The sequence below is a fragment of the Zootermopsis nevadensis genome, unplaced genomic scaffold, assembly GCF_977971745.1.
Source record: "Zootermopsis nevadensis isolate Lab colony 2312 unplaced genomic scaffold, Znev_1.0 Znev_ptg000027l, whole genome shotgun sequence".
Classification (NCBI taxonomy): Eukaryota; Metazoa; Arthropoda; class Insecta; order Blattodea; family Termopsidae; genus Zootermopsis; species Zootermopsis nevadensis.
The window spans coordinates 7,327,297-7,346,716 of NW_028259159.1; the positions used below are offsets into that span (position 1 = coordinate 7,327,297).

Consider the following 19,420-nt stretch of genomic DNA (forward strand, 5'->3'; position numbering starts at 1 on the left):
CATTTTAGCCAAAAATTCTGATAGCAAGCTCCATTAAAATTTTGCCAGAACAGGAGCACCACCTTCTCTAGTTGGGCCTATACATCATTAGTACTTACATCTAAACCAAATCAAAATAACAGCCATTTTTTTTTATTTTCATGGGATTCATCTGCTGTAAAGCATATAGGTGGATTATTTTACAGAAAAAAATTGTGAATTGGATCCAGTGGTAGAGGGAGCATTACAGTTAAGAATACAAACTAAATCTGGATGTTATCCATCGTCTTGATTGATAGAGCCAGTCCCTAACTCTGGATGCTCTATCGGAGATATGGACTAGCTCTATCAATTGGGCCCAGTGGAGAAGTTATTTACTTGAGGAGAGAGACAGATTCCAGTCTCTGCAATGCCATGTTTTTAACAAAAAAATTCAAGACAATAGACAATGTCCAAAAACTTAATTGCTTTAAGTCTATTACATATTAATCAGTTGTCACTGCTTAAGCCAGGTCCAGCTGGCTGTGGGTTGCATTAGCCCAACATTAAATTATTAACCACGTACTTAAAGTATGGCCATCAGCCCCTTCAGTACCAGGGTTCAAATCCTTTATTCTTATATAATAAAAGTCAAACCTGAAGGTCTAATGATGATATCTCTTTCCTTTTTAACAATCCACTACCAAAAAACTTGAGACTTTCCCTAACAAAACATAAACCCTTACAAACTTCTGCATGACATAATAGAGGAACACTGATCAGAAGACAGCATCAGAGGCAGGGATCATGTCACTTGCATATATAACCTAGATTTCTCCTTGCATCAGAAATTAAATATAATTTAGTGGACACAAATACCATATTTTTCACATTTTATCAGCCCTTACACAATTTGTGAGACCCTGCCTATAGCACAGAGTCCTTTTTGGAGCATACCTCAGTGCTCTGACTGGCCACTTCCTGGGGTAGATCTGTCGCATATCCTTGTATTAATCAAACACTTCCTAACACTCTTAACTGCAGCCCTGATAATGCACTCGGTATCTTTCTCTGGAATGTTGGCACACATCTAAATACTATACCATTAACAACCTAGCTCATAATCTATATTCATGTCATCTTGAAAACCTCAAATCTAACTTTGAAATAATACAAAAACAGGAAATTTCTCAAACAGCCAAATGATGGCTTCACACTGTACCATGGACTTACCACAAACAAAATAGTAAACACATTTAGAGATATCCCATTTTTCTGTGTATAAACTTTCAGCTTCAGAATAAACCTTGTATTGACTATGGAAATGCTAGCAAAGACCAGTATGGCAAGTTCTGGCCAACGTGAGGAGTTACGGTATTTTAGCTTATCAGTAACATGATCTTCATTACACATACCTTTTCCTCTGTATGCCCCATGGTACACCTAAGTACCACACCATGAAGAACTGTAGGAGGTAGAGCTTTACATATTCTTAACTCTAGGCTTCGTGGTAGGCACAGAACTTTGCTTAACACAACAAAACCAACACTTCTAGTCTTGAGAGTTTGTGAACAGCAAGAAGACCTCACAAATGGGAAACAAGACATTTTCTTGTTTGTTTGCAACACTTTACTGATGCCTCAGCACCCAAAATATATCACAAACCATGTAATACATTTCATTCTACTTGCTACAGTTCAGACTTTGAGCAATGCTTTAGCCACTGGCTTAGAAGTACCAGCACCCAGAAGAATATCGGCAATGGCGAGAGCAAAGTCAAAAGCCGTGGCTGGGCCTCGGCTCGTCACTAAGTTATCTGGAACAAGCAACACATCATTCAATACACACCTTTCATCTTCCTCCTAATTTACACAGCACCCAGTATGAAATACTCGAAGGGTGAAGGGACTGACAACAGGCTCAGATATACCAACCGTCCACTACCACATTGTCCTCCTTGTAAAAGTACTTTTCCTGCAACTTCTCTTTGAATATCGGGTATGATGTAAGGGACTTGCCAATGCCAACATTGTGGGCTAGCAGGGCAGTTGGAGCTGCAACAAAAACGTCTTCAATCAGGATTCTGAAAGCAGAGAACTGATAACATAGCACAGGTATAGGAAACAAGAAAGAAATACAAACTTTTTATGGGAACCCTCTTAGATAAAAGCTAACAGAAACACAAAGGCACATGATGAAAATATTTAAATGGACCTTAAAGAAATGTCTTTTGAGGATGTAGTTTGGATTAAGTGTACTATCGGTAGAAAGAACTGAGCAAGTCCACTCACCAGCACAGATCGCAGCGACCAGGCGGCCTGCTTTCTCTTGCTCCTGCAGGAGCAAGCCAACCTCAGAAGACTGTCAACACAAAACAATAAGCTAACACACATACAAAACTCAGCAGATTCATTGGAAAGCCTTAAGGGAAGAGACCACTTGGAAGACACAGGCACAGATGGGAGCATAACAGTTAAATCAGTCTGAGGGAAAGAGGGGTCAAGACTGAATTAGATCATCTGGATCTTCTGAACATGGCAATGATAGGAATAAATTCTGTAGGGGTGGGAAATCAGACCCTTCAGGTACTGCTGCACTCAAGACATTATTAACTCACCGCAGCCAAATTCCTTGCTCCTCCCAGTCCCCCAGGCAGAACAATAACATCAAATGGAGCATTATCCACAGCATCCTTAAGGCTAGAGTCAGGGCACACAACCACACCACGGCTACACTTTACAGGCTCCGAGCCTGCCAGTCCTGCCACCGTAACAGAGATCTGCAAGTCAGAGTAGTTTGTTGAATAAACTGGATACAGTAGCAACTACAACAAAGTAATGAAAAAACAGGACCCAGCTGCATTAACAAAACATGACATCCACATGCTGCAAGTTCTGAAGTTGCAGAAAAATGCTGACAACCACAACTGGTCACTGTTGGACAATAAGTTTAATAATAACCCCTACCCTCTCTCATCTACAATCAAAATTCTCTCTAACACACAGGTCTCTTTCACATCTACAACTGTAAGCAGTTAATTGCCAATCTGATTTGACATCTAGTATGGAACATAATTCCCTGTTTCCATCAGTCATTCAATGACATAGACCATCCTGCAATTTTACCCTTCTGGAAAAAATTAATAGATTCACAAGGAAAAAATAGTCTCTTGTAGTGTGTGTCTGTGTACAAGTTGCACCAGTCTTACTGTTGACATATAAATATAAACAAAATAATACGGTAAATGGACATTATACTGAATCCTGAGCACACTGTATGAAACAAGCATCTCAATTCCAGAACGACAAAACTAAAAGTCCAAATCCAAATCTGAATGAACGTTATTAGCATGAAGTTAGTCCAAACCCCTGCACGACGCAAAATATCAACAGATATTACAAGCTCCATTTCTTCTGCTTCCTCTGCCAACAAAACAAGGGCTGATTTAGTTGTCATTTTGCAAGTCGAAAAAAACTTTGAAGAGTAAGAACGAACGGCACAATGATGAAACTCTACAAACAACTTATTGATTGAGCACCGCAAAGAAACCATAATCACATACGATCATATAAAGTTAAAGGTATAACCAGACAATTCGTTCCAAATACTCTGCTCTGCATGGGTATTTTGGGGTCACGCCGCGGGTATACAATTGTGAATTTAACTATAAATTATTGATATAACTATGTGATTTATTTGTATTAGAAACAAGCACTGTATTTGTGCTATGAAATGTTCTACATCTTTGACTTCGACCTACAAAGAAACAACGGAAAGTAAATACACTTTCGTACTAATGTTTTGTATGCACACACCGTGACGGAGCTAAATATGGCGTCCATGCATAATTGTCACATTGCGCATAAGCCATTATATGCTTAATGAATGTGAGAACCCATAACCCGATTTTAATTCATCTTAGTAGTGATCTAGTTTACGATACATAGTCGGACAATTTTAACTATCACTTTACCAAGAGCACATCCACTTTGAGCCCAAATACTTGTAAAACAATTTCATTAACGGGCTTTATATTTGCGAACTTCGATAAGGTGACAAATAAGTTACAATAATGCATCTTACCTTCCTTCTATAACCATTCACGATGGTATTAATTAATTAAAATATATTCCATAGATCCTTCATAGTACATAACATGGATATGGAGCATGTTACATTACAATACTTGGTACAATAATTAATACCAAAGCAAATACAAATACAGCTATTCACATGAATATTTACAGCAAACAGACTTTATACGTAAACGCATCTACACAGTAGAAGCGAAACAAAAGATAATCTTTCACTGCTGACTTATATACTTTTATAACATAAGAACTCACATAAACCAACCACTTTTTCATTACTTTACTTTGGGCTAAATGTTTCACACTGCCACTGATGACAACTTGAAGCCAAAACAAGTTTAGTAAAGTAAACAAATAACCATTAATAGTGTTAAAAATGGCTAATTTACATAACTTCTGTATTATTACATGGTATGAGAGGTTTTAAGAATTTTATACTGCATTAAAGCTTCTTAATGTTGGATGGAAAAGTACTGAATAACTTGATCCCCACAGAGCACCTTCCTCATACATTACGGGGTTAGAATTTCAGTGATGGAGACCATGTACATACCATGTGTTTATTCTATGAATGTCAGAATTTGTATCAAAATTCTCCATGTTGTCCACAAAGAATGACAGTAATGAGAATAAGAATTCACTTGCAAAAGGAAAGCGTATTATATTTCTTGGAAAACAAACCTAGTCATTATCTGTAATATTACCCTCAGTCATTAAAGTTAAATCATTTACCACAGTTATTGCATAGTATACCACCTCTTACCACTCTTAGCGTCCCTTCCAATTTTATTTCGCTTGCTCCATCTTACCTGATAAATAATTTGAATCTTCATCATCGGCAACATTCTAATACCAATATAATTCGATTTGATATATTACTTTTATAAACACATTACAGCAGTCATAATTATCCTAGAATCACTGAATGGTAGCATTTTATATTTGTATACCATCTGGCTCTTGCATTTGTATAAGTTAAAAAATGCTGCATGCCCTGAGTTTCCTGGTACAATTTATTTATCATAACAGTACCAGATACATGTGGTCCAATAAAATCCATACATCTTGCTAAAAACTTTATGATGGAACAACACGGGAGACTTGAAATAAGACGACAGATCTTAAGAAGTGGACTGTACTTACCTGGCCCCAAATGCAGGCAAATGCCATTACAATATCATTCCACAATATCTATGTGAAATAATTTTCATGCAAGTTCAAATTCTTCAAGCCAACTTCACATTCATTCATCAAGGGGACATGCAAATCCTCTGAAGTGCCAAAGTTCATGAAAGACTTGCACTTTCTTAACATGTGTTTAAAATCTATCTGTTGGCATGGCAATGCCAAAAGTATTATAAGTCTTTTGAGATGTTGCATCATACAGTCTCACAGAAACTGTCCGATATATCAGAAGTGTTTACCGCTACCATATTATGGAGGGAGGAAGCACCCCTGAAATATGTTCATACTTGCTGCTGTGACAACTTCAACTCTCACAAACATGAATAATGCACATAAACATATTTGGAAGTGGCCACAACCTGTCTAAAGTTATTATCCTGGCAATCACGTGGACAGACGGGAAAATGAAATCAATGACACCAGTAATCCAACCAAGATTTGACCTGAACATGAGGCAAAACTGGTATGGTATGCATAAAATGTGACATGAGGGTGATTATGAATACTTTGAGGCTGAAGAAGTTCAAAGTGGCTCGCACTGCTCACTCTGTGCTGTTGCTCCACCTCCACAGTTGCCACGCGCTCCTGGAACAGCTTGCCGCAGCCACCTTGTCAGACTGTTCGCTGTCAGATGCGTCAAGGCACAGGGTAGTCTGCACATTTATAAGTTGGCCATCCTGTTCACATACATAACCATATGCAATGTGACTACTACGTACATGTGCAAGAAATGAATTATAAACTAACTTCTGGGACACTCTGTGGCATGCTGAAAGCACAGAAGAGTGAGCCAAGATTTGGCACACTAAGTGACTCCTATGAAACTGCACAGAACTGCAGCTTAATAACTCAAGTATAAAGAAGTAATCCTGGTGTAGTACTTGCACAAAATTAATATAAAATGGAAATGCTGTGCCTCATCGTAAAACTACTTGACACATTTCCGTAAAATATGATACCGCAATATTCATGTGAAACACTGCAGAAAACATTCAATTTGCCTTGTTACATATTAATTTAATTCATATTATTTCAATCATTAAAGTTTCAAGCACCTGATGATCAAACAATGCATGAGCCATATGACACTTTTTGCATTAAATATAAAGTTGCCCCATGCCAGGTAACCTTGGCAGCGAGTGGTGGGGCACTACCACTCAGTTGAAGCTACCAACCTTCATACTCCACTCCTGGTTGCCTTTCTGTCCGTGGCAGCGGAACATGATGACACGTACCGGTCTGGCCAGCGGGTTCTGTATCTCGGCACAGAAATTCTCCCGACGCAGCTCTCCTGTCAGTGTCAGTGAGAAGAACTGCAACATGTTCACGCTCATTCTCGTCATGTTTCATAATAAACTGCAGATAATGGGCACTGTCTATTTCAGCGCTTTGGTCTTGCAGGCAGACAGACACTAACCTGACTCGAGGTCGCCTTGGGGTGACAATTGTACATCCCCAGCTCATATTGCTCCTCACTGCTCCCCTTCTGCAAGTTGTCCAGACACCTGCGCTCACTCCGCACCTGCACACAAACACCACGATACACAGAGTCTGCCACAGGCTGCTGGTGTCAGCACCGCATCAAAAAGACGTACCTGTCCGAACGCCGCAACATTTTCTGTGGGAATGAAAATGTCTGGATACACATTCTGTAGATACCACTTGAATGGCTTACAGTTCAGCCCTTTCCTCAAAGCCTTACGTTCCGTCAGGTCCCCTATGTCTCGTTCCTAAACACAGAACACACTTCATGGCTACGATTACATTTTAAATGTGACTACAAGATGCACAAGATATTTTATTACAAGACACAACTGTACCTAACACCAACAGAGAAATATTCTAATCAGAAGAGGAATCCTAACCAGAGAATAATTTTTTCTGATTCTAGAATATTCAGAAGAAATTTGAAACAAAGACAAGGACCAGTACTGGAAGAGCAAGTTACAGGAGATACCACAGAGAGATATTACTTTGGGACGGAGCAAAATAAGGAGACTGTCACGGGAGACAACCCACATGCCCATGTAACTCAGCGCAGCAAATGCTGCCTAAACATTTTTCAGATTTGGTGAGTACTGTATGAAATACTGATAAAAAAAAATTGGTTTGCTATATTACACAGTTCTAGTGCATCTGCAAAGAGAACATGAAGCGTTCCAGCAACTCACACAGCACTGATATGGACATGGAAAAATTAACTGCATGCACAATTCAGGTGAAGAAAGGAACCTGCAGAAAACTGACATTAATATTAAAATGGGTCCCAGGGAAACAGATCCACTTAAAACAGCTCAGGATTAAGCTGAATGACGAGCAAAACTACTACTGGAGTCACCCAGAATTATGTACGCTGTCCATTAGTCGCTGAGTCAGTTACGTCTGAACTTACACGCAGGTCAGGACGATTCATATAGAACAAGCTTTTATACTCGTCCATCCACACCTCCACCATACGGGCTGTGTTTATCCCGTGTGTATCCTTGCCTCCAGGGAATGTATACGGGTGGAAGCTGCGAAAGATGTGCCCAACACGGGAGCAGGGGATGGTTTCCAAGGAGCCACCACATTGCCACACCTGAAACAACAACTGCCCCTCTACAGCAATGTCCTTGAAGCCCGTCTTCAAAAATCAGAATAGGCAAAATAAGATATAAGATATACCTCAAGATTCTGTGTGTGTGTGGCAAATCGTGAATCTACAATGACCATGACTCACCCTGAATGACATTTCCAAGTTCTCACCGCCCCAGACATCCATCTGCGAGTCGTACGAGCCTATCTCCCAGAAATAGTCACGTTCAATTGCAAAAAGACCACCTGCCATCGTCGGGGACCTGCGAAACAGCAACATGTCACACGGCTTGTGGGGTTCAGTCACTATATAGAGAAGTGCCTCGCATACCTGGTCGGCGCAACAGGAGAGCCTCGGCGAGCCTGCTCTGCTTCAGGGACGGCCACCCACGTGAAGTGTCCACTCCATGTGAACCCACCCACCTGCAACACAACACTTTGCAGTTGCTTCCAGCCGAACAATGAGGTTTACCTCTTTACTAGTGTGGGCCTCTCGAAACACTGGTTTCTTTCAGCATACAACATCTGAAGCTACAAAAGTTCATTCGTTGAAGTAAACATTTGTTTTGTTCAGTCCACAAAGATCTTAGCAATGCTCCCATCTCAAGTTCATTTAATTTAGTGAAGAGACACATTCAGACAGAGGGAGTGGGCAGGAATTACTTGGTATTAGCAGATCATTATGTCATCTTCACTGCAAACAGGGTTTGAACCCAAGTCCCCAGAAGCAAGTCAATAAAGTACCAACTCAACTGCTCTGAATCCATGACATCATACCTGGAAAAAATCTAATGATGATTTGCTATACATGTACTCTAGCGTTTTGTCATCGATCACATCGATGATAGGAACGAGAACAGCGGAGCGCTTCTCTTTGATTCGCTGAAGTAGCGGTTCCAACCTGCAACATTTTTAACAGGTAATTCTAGATCACGAGAAGAGTTCTTCATATTATAATTTTCTTTCTTCTCCGGTTTCATCCTACTCTCAGGCACAAGGCTTAATAGAGAATTATGCTTGATACACTTTGGGGCGCATGACTGTGTTGAACGCAATGCCTGTCTTTGGTCCATACTGTCACGAAACAGCGTGTCACCAACATGACAGGAGGGTTACTAAACTAAGTTTTTACCCATGGCTGCTCACCAGGTCTGCACCACTTCACAGTGAGCATCCAGAAAGATAAGCACGTCACCCACAGCTGCCCTCGCCCCAGCGAGTCGCGCCCGTATCAGGCCTGCCCTTTCTGTCAGGCGAATCAGACGCACTTTGGGTGGGAGCCGCGTCTTCAGGTAGTAGTTCAACCTGCCCTGCAGGTCCACTGTGGAAGCAAAAAGATGTGCACAAATTGCAGACATGATCTCAGGTGCTCAGGTGGTCCAAACAAAATAAAAATTAGTGTATGGGATTTAAATAATAGGTGGATCATGCATTTTCTGCACTCTTGTACTTCATAGAAAATATTATCAGGTGGTCAAAGCAAAGAGGATTAGATGGGCAACAATGCATGGGATGGATGAAAAGGGGGTACAGATCACATGAGCAACCCAAGCAAGAATGCATGAATAAGCGTGAAAAGGACCTTAAGGAAATATTATAAACTGGATTAATATGGTTCAGTGGCAGCTTCTTATGACCCTTCCAGTTCTGTAATGGGCAGAAAATGTCCCAATTAGCTGATCGAATTCTCAAGAACAACAAACAAAAAACATAAATTTACATTATCTAGTTTGCACCACTCAGTTAGACTTTTTAGGACCAAAGTGTAGCTTAACAAACCCCTGTCACTGCAGTCATCCACCAGAAGAATCTCCTTGAGCAGGTGAGCAGGTGAACTGTTCAGAACACTGTGCACTGTCCGTATGAGAGAGCTCCATGCCTCGTTGGTGAATATAATAACAACACTCGCAGAGGGCAGGTCCAAGTCATACTTCAGTTCCTTGCACCTGAACACATGGACGATAGATATTCAATGCAACAAACACCTTCATAAGCAAAGTTCACACACAAGCTGATGATACAAACTTGATGAGTTGGTAGAGTACAGTGATGTTCTGTCAGTATGACTGAAACACAGAATATACTAAGAAATGCTAAAAAGTTCTGCAAACAGCAAGATCCATTTCCAGTAGCTTAAAACAGAAACACTTTTACAGACTGCCAGTGCTGATGATGGTAATTCAAACATAACAGGAGACTCATGGCAGGGCTGCAGAACTGAAACACATTTGCACCCAGGACTCCTAAAATTATGTACAGAATACAACTTAAGTTGTCATCAGGAACAGCACGAAGTGCTGTGCCTGCATTAGAGAACCTTTTTCAAAACAAAGCTAGAAATCTTTGATACTTAATTAACTCCATGAGGCAGAGTCCTCCTTCAGGATATTCTATGGAATATGAAGGTTCACAAGAACAAATGAATGTTGTCCCCCCTCACTGACAGTCAATGCTAACAAAGTTTAGCTCAGCAGGAAACATAATTTATCATTAAGTTCCTTATTACATACATATTGAAACCATGCCCCATCAGTAAATTCATTAATGAAATACTTATTATTTATATAGTTTTATTATTGCAACGTAACTGGCATAGCTCTGTGACAAGCAACATGTCACAGCAATACTTACTTTGGGTTCCGTGCATCTGGCAGTGTCCTCAAGTAGGGAATCTTGTCACTCAGAAGGATGTTGAAAGCCTCCACCTTCATGAGGGTCTCGGCCTGCTTTGCCTCTTCTCCCTGCAAAACAACTGCCACTCCATTGTCCCCCAGATGTGGGACCTTCTTAGCTTCATCTTTCCTAATTTCAGCCTCATAGTCTGCATTGTGGAAGAGTATGTTCTTTGCGAAAACAACGCCAACTTCCTCCTGTTGCTCTCTTTTCAGCTTCTGCACCCTCTGGTTAGTAATCAGCACTTCCAACTCTTCATCTGACAAATTATTTTCGAGGCGTTTGGTTGACCATATAATCAGTGTCACCGATAAGCATATAAATAAAGAAACCAACCACCTACTATAAAAAATTCGGTGACACGTCCGCTTCGGGTGCATTGCTACGTATAGGTTAATTCAACAAAGTAATACACTCAAAATTTCCTAACCTCCTGAACAGTTTGTCCCGACCTGTAACTTACCACGTAATTGTAAACATTCTCCATGATAACCACACAAACTGCACATGACATTGAAAATGTAATGCCTTAACTGTCACACCTCTTGACAACTCAGCAACATCGTGGCATTTCTTATTCTATACACACAGCCGCCATCTGCATATGTAAATAGTGCATATTACAATCTCCCAGTTTCGAATTGAAGATGCCACGGTTAGTCCATGGTGGAAATAAGTAGGGTACGGAGATGGTAGTCTGTGCGATCATAGTGTGCAGTTGTGACGTAAAACGTGATCATCATAAAATATAACAGCGAATAATGGTGAGTGAATGCAATTATATACCTTATCTGAATAAATATAAAGTTTTGTTGCGTGAATGGCTTTTACCTTGCTTCAACAGAGAATCACTACAGTGTTAATTTTTAAAATTCACAATTGAGATCAAAGGTGATGTAATAGACCGCTAAGTTGAACCTTCTGCCAACACCTCACTTACTCCCACCATGATTTCGCAGGGTGTCTCGTATCTTTAGTATACAAATGAATGGCTTCTCCCCGTCAGAGTGCAGAGTAAGCGAAATACTACCGCCGCTGCAGTGTGCTCGCCGAGTAGTCTGCATCCTGCGGTTTGGCACAGTCCTGGCCGAAGTGGGCTTCACCTGGGCGAAGCGTTCTCAACACAGTCGGTCCCGTCGCGACGCTAGGTCCAGATGAGTGGCGCGTGACATGTTACGCCCTAAGGTGACTGCTATTTATACCAAGTTTATTTTCATCGCCTTCCTGTCAGGAGGTTCGTACTACCCGCTCGCGTAGCGAGACAAGTACGGCGCCAATAGACTTTCTTGCCGCCCGTCGAATGGGACGGTTTCGTGGAGCGGATCCCGCGGGCAGGGCATGGAATGACGACCAATAGATGCGCCTTGAGGGACCAGGCCCTTACACAAAGGCGAGTCGAGGTGCAGGTGTCAAAACAGAGACCCTACGTCTGGTGGGTGTGACGTCCACGGGCAACTGTCAATGGTTTGACCCCCTGCTGCAGCTCCGTTCCTCTCCTTCAGGCGTGCTCGTAAACATTCGTCTGAAAGCACGCAACAACTCGAGAAGTTTGACACTGAGGAGTTTCAATAAAAGTTGCCAATTTTCGTTGAAATCGGTCGGTAATCACGGGTACTTCGTATGATTATTTCATCAGAAGTTAGCATTCCCGAGTTAATTTTGATCATCTTAGGCCCGACCGGACGAATTTTGGCAAATGAAACAAGTCAGGAAACGTACCTATAACGTAGCATAAATATTCTGGCGTGTTCCGTCTGTATATTCAACTAGTGAATGCGAACTGTGAGACTGCCCCTCGTAAGTTTAAGGGGCGTGGGACTTCGCCTGAGATGCAGCTAGATCGTGCGTCCTTGAGAGAATGGCGCAGTGCGCAACTGAGGGACGAAAAGGGGTGCGTCGAGGACTTTCTAACGGTTATTCCCAGAATCATAGGAGACTCGTTCATACACTGCGATTGCAGAATGTTAAAGGAGGTCGTTCACTTCGTTACAACTGAACTCTGAGGGTCACAACCACCTCAGTTTTAATATTATCCTCCCACCAATTCTAGAGTTTTTTTCCGATCAATGCTCACCGCATTACCCTAATAATATTTGAAGTAGAGTTCGAAGCGTGTAATTTTCTCCATTCCTCTCGCCTCACGCCATACCATGTTATTAATCTAATGCGCCGCTTCTCTTTCGCTGGCCTCTAATTTGTATGCAGCCGAGCTTAAAATCGCTGATGGCAGAGTAGCGGCCCAGGGGTGTCCGCTGGAAAGTGCCAGAGGTGCCACATCCGGTTTTCTGGGTCTGCCGAGAGTCGAACCCCGTCCCTGCGATGTTCGGCATTTAAGTTGCGTAGCGGAGACAGGCCTGCCGTCTGGTGGCTGTGTCAGAACACTTCACACGGGAGTCCTGTGGACTGAGACGCAGTGCTTAAGACGGCCGGAGCGTGAGGCTGAACTCCACCTAGAGCTCAGGTTAGCGTTGCTCGGCGGCATACCCACAGGCTACGTGAGATGGTGAATCCCTCTTGAGAATTTGGTACATACAACCCCCGTCCTGCACGAAAGCCGACTGGACACTAATCCCGAGCCAGCTGAATCCTTATGCGTCGCTTGTGTCGTGCCCCTTTTTCTAGTTGTTCTTCGCGCTCTAGTGTCACGTGGGCCCGTCCACGCCCGACTCCATAGGCAAGGCGCATGACCGGACGTCACTATTGCGCGCAACAAGTGTCTTGGACCACATCAGCTCAAGAACGCCCCAACGCAAATGCAAAAGTGGCTCAAATGGCGTGAGGTAGAATGCCAGTGTACTCTAAAGAGTACGTCTTTCCAGGCTAAGCCCAGATCTTCCATTGGGTGCGCCGATTAAAATTTTGTCACTGGTTCCGTGAGCCCCCGCCAGGAGCGGAGAGCTTATTTTCACCACAGATACTTAGAGCAACGAACAGCAAAGTGTCTTTACTCCATACACGGGAACACAGCAGAACCGATGAGCTCCAATGACACGAAAATAAGAACGAATACTCTTTTTTTAAAAGTGTTAGCCGGGCTCACACGGTTAACAAGGCCCTTCGTGACGACCCACAGTTGTCTGTTACCTCTCGGGCCGTCCTCGTAACAGAGAATTCCTCAGGAGCTCCTATTTCGCCTACTTAACTTTTTTGGCTAACTCTTAACCCTTTGAAGCCGAAGCTCGTCTTCATAATATTTACGAATCCAGACCGTACCGCGAAGAAAACACTTCACTTAACCATTAGAAGTCGAATCAGGCGGTACCACATACGATTTAACAAAAGAACATCCCGGTCAAAGCCTTAAGAGCGAGGCAACTAATTCCACCCTCTCAGGGCAAACGAGTTGACTCGCGCAACTCTGATCCGCGCTGACTGTACCGCCGCCTGAGCTACAATGGGTGCATTGGAGCGTAGCAGAAAACGAATTCTGATTCTTGAAAGGTAAATTGCAGTGTGAATGAGCTGCAGCTTCTTCACAGGTGGAGCGCGTGGCTGCACGCGACAGCGGCACAAGTCGCGTAGCTTCTGCGACGGAATTTTTGAGCGTCCAGGAAGAGCGCCGAGACGTAGCGAGGCGAGCGATAAGAAGGAGAAGGTGTCGAGAACGCATCAGCGCCTTCAGGGTCACTTGGAACTACGACGTAAGGGACGCTGGGAAACAAGAAGAGTTCGCATAAGTTTGTGGGGAAACACACTGTACGTGAAAGGGTTTCGAGATGACTCTGCAGTTGTTGACTGAGACACCTCTAGCGCTCAGGAGGCGGAAACTTCCGTTCGAGAGAGGTTACAACGTAAAACAACAAAGAGGAGAGAGAGAGAGAGAGAGAGAGAGAGAGAGAGAGAGAGAGAGAGACTCGCTACTGTGCAGCCGAAAAACAACGCATGACGGGAACGGACTGTCCGCGCGTCTTTGTAACCTATAGCCCGCCGCGAGCCGCCATTGGAGGTCAAGAAATAATTTGTCATCCTGTCAGGGGAGCACAACAAAAATAATAAAACTAGATGATGGGTAACAAAAAGCGGGCGGGGTAATTTTGAAAAAGATTGTCTGCTTCGCGGTATAAATAAGATCAAGTCATTAGGTGCGAAAATTGCCCTCGCTTTCCCATGGAATGTAGCCTACCATCAAAACACAGCAGCAGCGCCGTGGCTCGGTTTGTTTGTTTGTTTGTTTGTTTGTGCTGTCACTCTGTTCGTTTCGACGTCAGAGCCTGTCCTCAGCATTCGTGTGCTCATCTTTGCCACGCCGGGACTCACAGAAGCCGGGAAATGAACCCGCTTCTTCGAAGCATTTGTCAGTGGAAAAGGCGATCTTCAACTATCGAAGCGTCCAGACGTCACAGCCGACGGCCAGGAGACTCCGACGCCGCGGAATTTGTGGTAAAGCCACTGTCTCCCTCATCCCTGCTGCAACTTACCTAGCTCCCTCGTTCGATGGCGTTATATCAACTGAGCAGTTCCTCGGGAGGGCTTCGCCTAACGACCAACGCGCCTCCTGGCAGGCGAATCGATAGGCCGTGGGCCACTGTGGCTTGCACCCGGACTGGGGAGACGCAGACCGCGATGAGCTGTGTCGTCCACCTGCGCCCTGACTGCCTTCCACCACTTGCTGCGCGGACTGTACCATGTCGCCCCCCGCTGTTGCACTGTTGCAACTGTGTTGCTACACATTCACAGAAAACTGTCGTTCGGACAAGAGTGGATCCACTGTCCTCCGGAGGCGAACCTCCGGGCCCCTTTAAGGGGCGTCTCTCATGCGATTCGCGGAACAGACGCAGGACGGCAGGAACACAAAGGCGCCGGCGAAATCGACCGGTGCTGGAAATCGGCGGGGGCCGGTGCCTCTGATTTCTAACTAAGATGGCGGGCGCCCGTTGTGCCGCTGTTGCGCGCCGCGGGGCCAGCTAACGACGTATTGAGGCCGCACTCAAGAAGATGGCGGCTTGACAAATTGTTTCGGTACCACGACAGACCCCCGCGACTTCTCACGGTCCACGGAACCGCCCCTGGGGCGCATTGTTGTCCAGGGGCCCTAATTAGCGGCCCCCCTCTGCGCGAGACCACACGTACCAGCAGCGGACGCCACCCATACGCCCTCCCCTCAATACGAAACTGATCGATCCCAACGTTACTTAGCGACGTCGCACCAACTACACACGTCTTGTCTCACGTTGCAACTGGTTAAAGCAGTGACGACGGCCTATGGATGGGCAGAGAAGGTAGAACGCACAAGTCTCGGTATCTCATGCAGAGCGCCACGCAAAGAAACCTGTGCGGATTTTGCCTGGTGCGACTGAGGAAAACTCAGTCAGGGCCGAAATCCTGAATACGAAGCCGGGGCGCTAACCACTCGACCGCGAGGTTCGGTGGTGTATGGGGGAGTGGAGGTAAGACTCATCCCAGTACACGAAGCTTGCAGCATTTTCCTGTAAAGAGGCGGCTGACACGTGCGGTTGCCATGGCGACCGCCATCACTGTGACATTCGCTCGCTTTGTTTCCCGATTATTAGGTCAGGAGGAGTCCTCAACGCACCAAGACGCAGCCTCCCTTCGGCAGACCGCCGCCATCTTGGCGGTCAGCTAAGTGGCGTGCTCGATGTCACAGTGGTTTCACGCACACCGGAAACAAAGCGATCTGGCTGCGTGTATTAATTACAGGGCACACCACATGCTCGCCAACCGTAGAAAACAAACGAGCGGCAATTTATCACAGCCCACGACGCGGGGCGAGGGTGACGGCTCGAACGCTCCTCGTTGCTAGGCTACCGACTGTTGCGTAATCTGGCTTCTACAGTTTGGCAGGGATCGTTGGTAATCGGAGGAAAAATGAAAAGCTGGCGAGACGGAGCAACCATTCGGCCGGTTGCTCTGCTGTGCGAAGACGCTGGTTCGAATCCAAGCTGTTGTTGCTCGGACCGAGCCTGTTGCCCCGGCAACACCTCGACGCGACACAGACAAATCGCGGCCATACATCGCAGTCAACCAGGCACTTCCGGCACAACAAACAAATGAAGCGTGGCTTCCGGTGCCGAGAAGGCAGCTGAGTAACAGCGCCGCGCCCCTCGCTTCACAATTACTCAGCTGCTTCGCCACTCGTTTGGTGTCCCCTGTTCGAATATCGACTGCCGTCTCTCCAGACAGGCCAAAGAAACAGCGCAGACTCGCCTCAACGCCGCTTGCAGAGCAGAGGCCAGCGCTGTGAAGACGAAGCTCGTATAAATAGCATTTAAGAATTAGGCCCGTACCGCGAAGAAAACGCAACACCTCACCATTACAAAGATCAAACGGTTGACGCTGTTTGCAGTGAGAATGATACGAACTCGATTATGACAAAATGCCACCAAAACAAAGAGATGTAGATTGTTAACTAAGGTGGTACATATAATTACCATTGGACTTTAAGGAGTTAACAGTGGATTATAAGTGATAAAGCTCTTCCAGGGAGGAGAGAAGTTGGCACACTCCGAAGTTGTGTTACCAAGAACCCGCCACTCGACTACGTCTCCCAAGTGGCCTCGTCTCAGGACAAGAATTTTATTTTAATCTCCGAAAGCCACCATGCGCGCTACACGTCCCGTCCATCTGAAGCTCCGAGTTACATAAATTATCTGGTCCCCTGTCACCTCAGCGAAGAGGATGGATCAACCGTGGAGCCGTTCCTTGAGGTCACGTCTGCAAGGCAGAACCCGGGACCGCCACATTAGCCTAGCAATTAGCGCGACGCTGCCAGCGGGCCGTGGAGCTCGTGACGGTTGCGGGCAACAGCGGCACAAGCGCGCGCGGGCGTCCACGTCGGACTTGGCGGCGACGCGAAGGCATCCCTTGCTGTCGTGGTCTCGCGGGCCGTCCATATTCTGACCCAGTTATCGTCGCAGTCCACGCGGCGTATCAACGCCGTTAAACATTTTTATGCAGACATTATAACGCTACACGTTATTAATTACCTGAACCAATGAGCGGCCGCTACGTCATGTGGCGTGACCAATCTCTTTATACGAGGTCGTTAAACGGGGTGCGTTATTGTCTTGTCTGTTAATAGCCGACTGTCGCTGCAGAGCGGTTTTCAAACAGTGGAGCGTGACGAAGCCTCAGTTTCAACGCCCCAGAGACGAACGTGAGACTGGACGGAGTAGAAGCCTCCCTTGGTCGGTGCAAGAGCCCGAGATCTCAGCGAAGTAGTGAAGTGTCTGGAATGTGGACAGTTGTCCGCGCAGCTGGCAGTCATCCGTGTCCGAATCCGAGAGATTAAGACGATCGCAAGACTTTTTTTGTAAGCGCCACTCGGCTGTTGCCGGTTAAACAGCGCCCTGTTTTCCCAAGGGCCAGAGTCAATTTCGTGTCCCTGCGTGGAACACGCGTCTATTCACTAGCAACGCCGGTTTAACCAAAAGTTGGCAAATTTACGTGCAATTAAAATCGACGACACGTCGGAATGACCCACAGTAAAAGCGCGAAGCCGCCCTCCGGTCGGACCAGAACGGCGTGTGATCGATCTTCCTGACCGAGCGAAAACGTTAAGGTCGTCTTCACTTTTGCAACAGCGGTAACAAAACCCATAGGAACACCAGATGACGGAAATGAAGGAGTCAGTCCATAGTCACTGAGGTACAGAGCCAAGAAGCTCCGGCCGCCTTACCCTCAGCTTGTGACGGCGAGGCGCGCCCCACCATCTCACACACACCCAAGACCCTTGGCGCTGTCCACTCGAAGGGCTCGTCCTCAGCCCGAGAGCGCCCCACATGTGGCTCCTATTTGGAAAACAGACACTGAAACTAATTGGGTGTCTGCCCGTCCCCATTAGTTAGCGCCTCCATTTGTCACGTGGACGGCTATGTGGGTGGCCTCGAGCCCTGTAAGACGCACGCGAGGGGATAATATTAAAATGGATGTTACGGCGTGCACCAATTATAACAAGTCTTCTGCTCTCCCACGACCACTTCGGAGTGCCAAGTTCAGTCGATATCGGCCGAGGACTGCCACGTGTCCTGACATCAAGACGATATCAAATGAAATCCTGTCCGGCTGCCGCTCGCAGCGCGCCGGGTGGTCGGGTCAAGAGTCGAGGTACTGATCGTATTTTACTTCGGTGAGTCGGCAAGACGACATCTGTTCGCGGTACAATGACGCCCGTCCTGATGAAGGCGGCACTAAGTACCTCTGAAACGCCGGTCGTCTTCTGCCGTGACAGAAGACCCTGACTTCGACATTCCTCGCCCCCGACGCGAGGGTCGTTCGAACGCCGCCTGATCCAGTTTAACATCCATCACGCCCCGTGAGACTTAATTACCTGTGACGTCACACTTCCGGGCCGCCATTGTGTCTCGACACCTGTTGCACCGCCAGATGTCAGATCGGGCGCGAAGTCCTCCTCCTCCTCGCTGACTACATGATAGGTTCCCTTTGTTGCGGGTCCCCCTGGGATGGGGTTACAGATGATACCCGCGGGTCGCGTCCCAACACGCCGCCTGCACGCCTCTCGGGTTCGCCCGATCTCAGCAAAACTGGCTCTAATTAATTAGTAGAGGGGTGCTTTGCCCCCTTCGCGAGCTTCGTGTTCGTGTTCACGGGGACAGGCGTTCTGGAGCTGCAGCGTGTACGCTGTTCACCGAACGTCGAAACGCGTTTCCACAAGCTCGCACATTCGAACAGGCCCCGGTCTGATTGCTTTTTTGTGCGTAACACTGGGAGGACTGATGATGCGGTGGTGATAATGGTGATCATGATGCAGCAACACACAAATATTTATAAACTTCACCTGGCGGCTGGATCGAGCGCCTCCAGCGACCGAGATTACGTCACGCGCGGGAGACGAGCGAGCGAGCGAGCGCCTCGATATCAGACTCCTCCAAATGCTCATCAAAATGCGGGAGATTAAAGACGGAGCCAGGGGTAATGAAGCAATACGGCCATGTTGTGACGTCACGTTTCCAGTTAACAGC

General features: G+C 45.8%; 2 protein-coding genes across 3 annotated transcripts; both read right to left on the minus strand.

Moving 5' to 3' along the window:
* Nucleotides 1-116: 116 nt before the first annotated feature.
* On the minus strand, nt 117-3,571 carry LOC110832294 (protein dj-1beta). Of its 2 annotated transcripts, none has more exons than XM_022069171.2 (5): nt 3,358-3,571; nt 2,576-2,737; nt 2,250-2,319; nt 1,893-2,012; nt 117-1,774 (listed from the first exon to the last, which is right to left on the minus strand). In XM_022069171.2, the coding sequence occupies exons 1-5, from the start codon at nt 3,508-3,510 to the stop codon at nt 1,656-1,658; spliced, it is 624 nt and encodes a 207-aa protein (XP_021924863.1). In that variant the 5' UTR covers nt 3,511-3,571; the 3' UTR covers nt 117-1,655. The 2 variants fall into 2 exon arrangements, with proteins under 2 accessions (XP_021924863.1, XP_021924853.1); XM_022069161.2 differs by having other exon boundaries at nt 3,325-3,563.
* Nucleotides 3,572-4,067: 496 nt separating this feature from the next.
* Pgant1 (Polypeptide N-Acetylgalactosaminyltransferase 1) lies at nt 4,068-11,390 on the minus strand. Its single transcript, XM_022069109.2, has 11 exons — nt 10,440-11,390; nt 9,588-9,754; nt 8,955-9,129; nt 8,586-8,709; nt 8,140-8,231; nt 7,954-8,071; nt 7,627-7,812; nt 6,830-6,964; nt 6,652-6,756; nt 6,410-6,547; nt 4,068-5,911 (listed from the first exon to the last, which is right to left on the minus strand). The coding sequence occupies exons 1-11, from the start codon at nt 10,859-10,861 to the stop codon at nt 5,777-5,779; spliced, it is 1,797 nt and encodes a 598-aa protein (XP_021924801.1). The 5' UTR covers nt 10,862-11,390; the 3' UTR covers nt 4,068-5,776.
* Nucleotides 11,391-19,420: the final 8,030 nt, after the last annotated feature.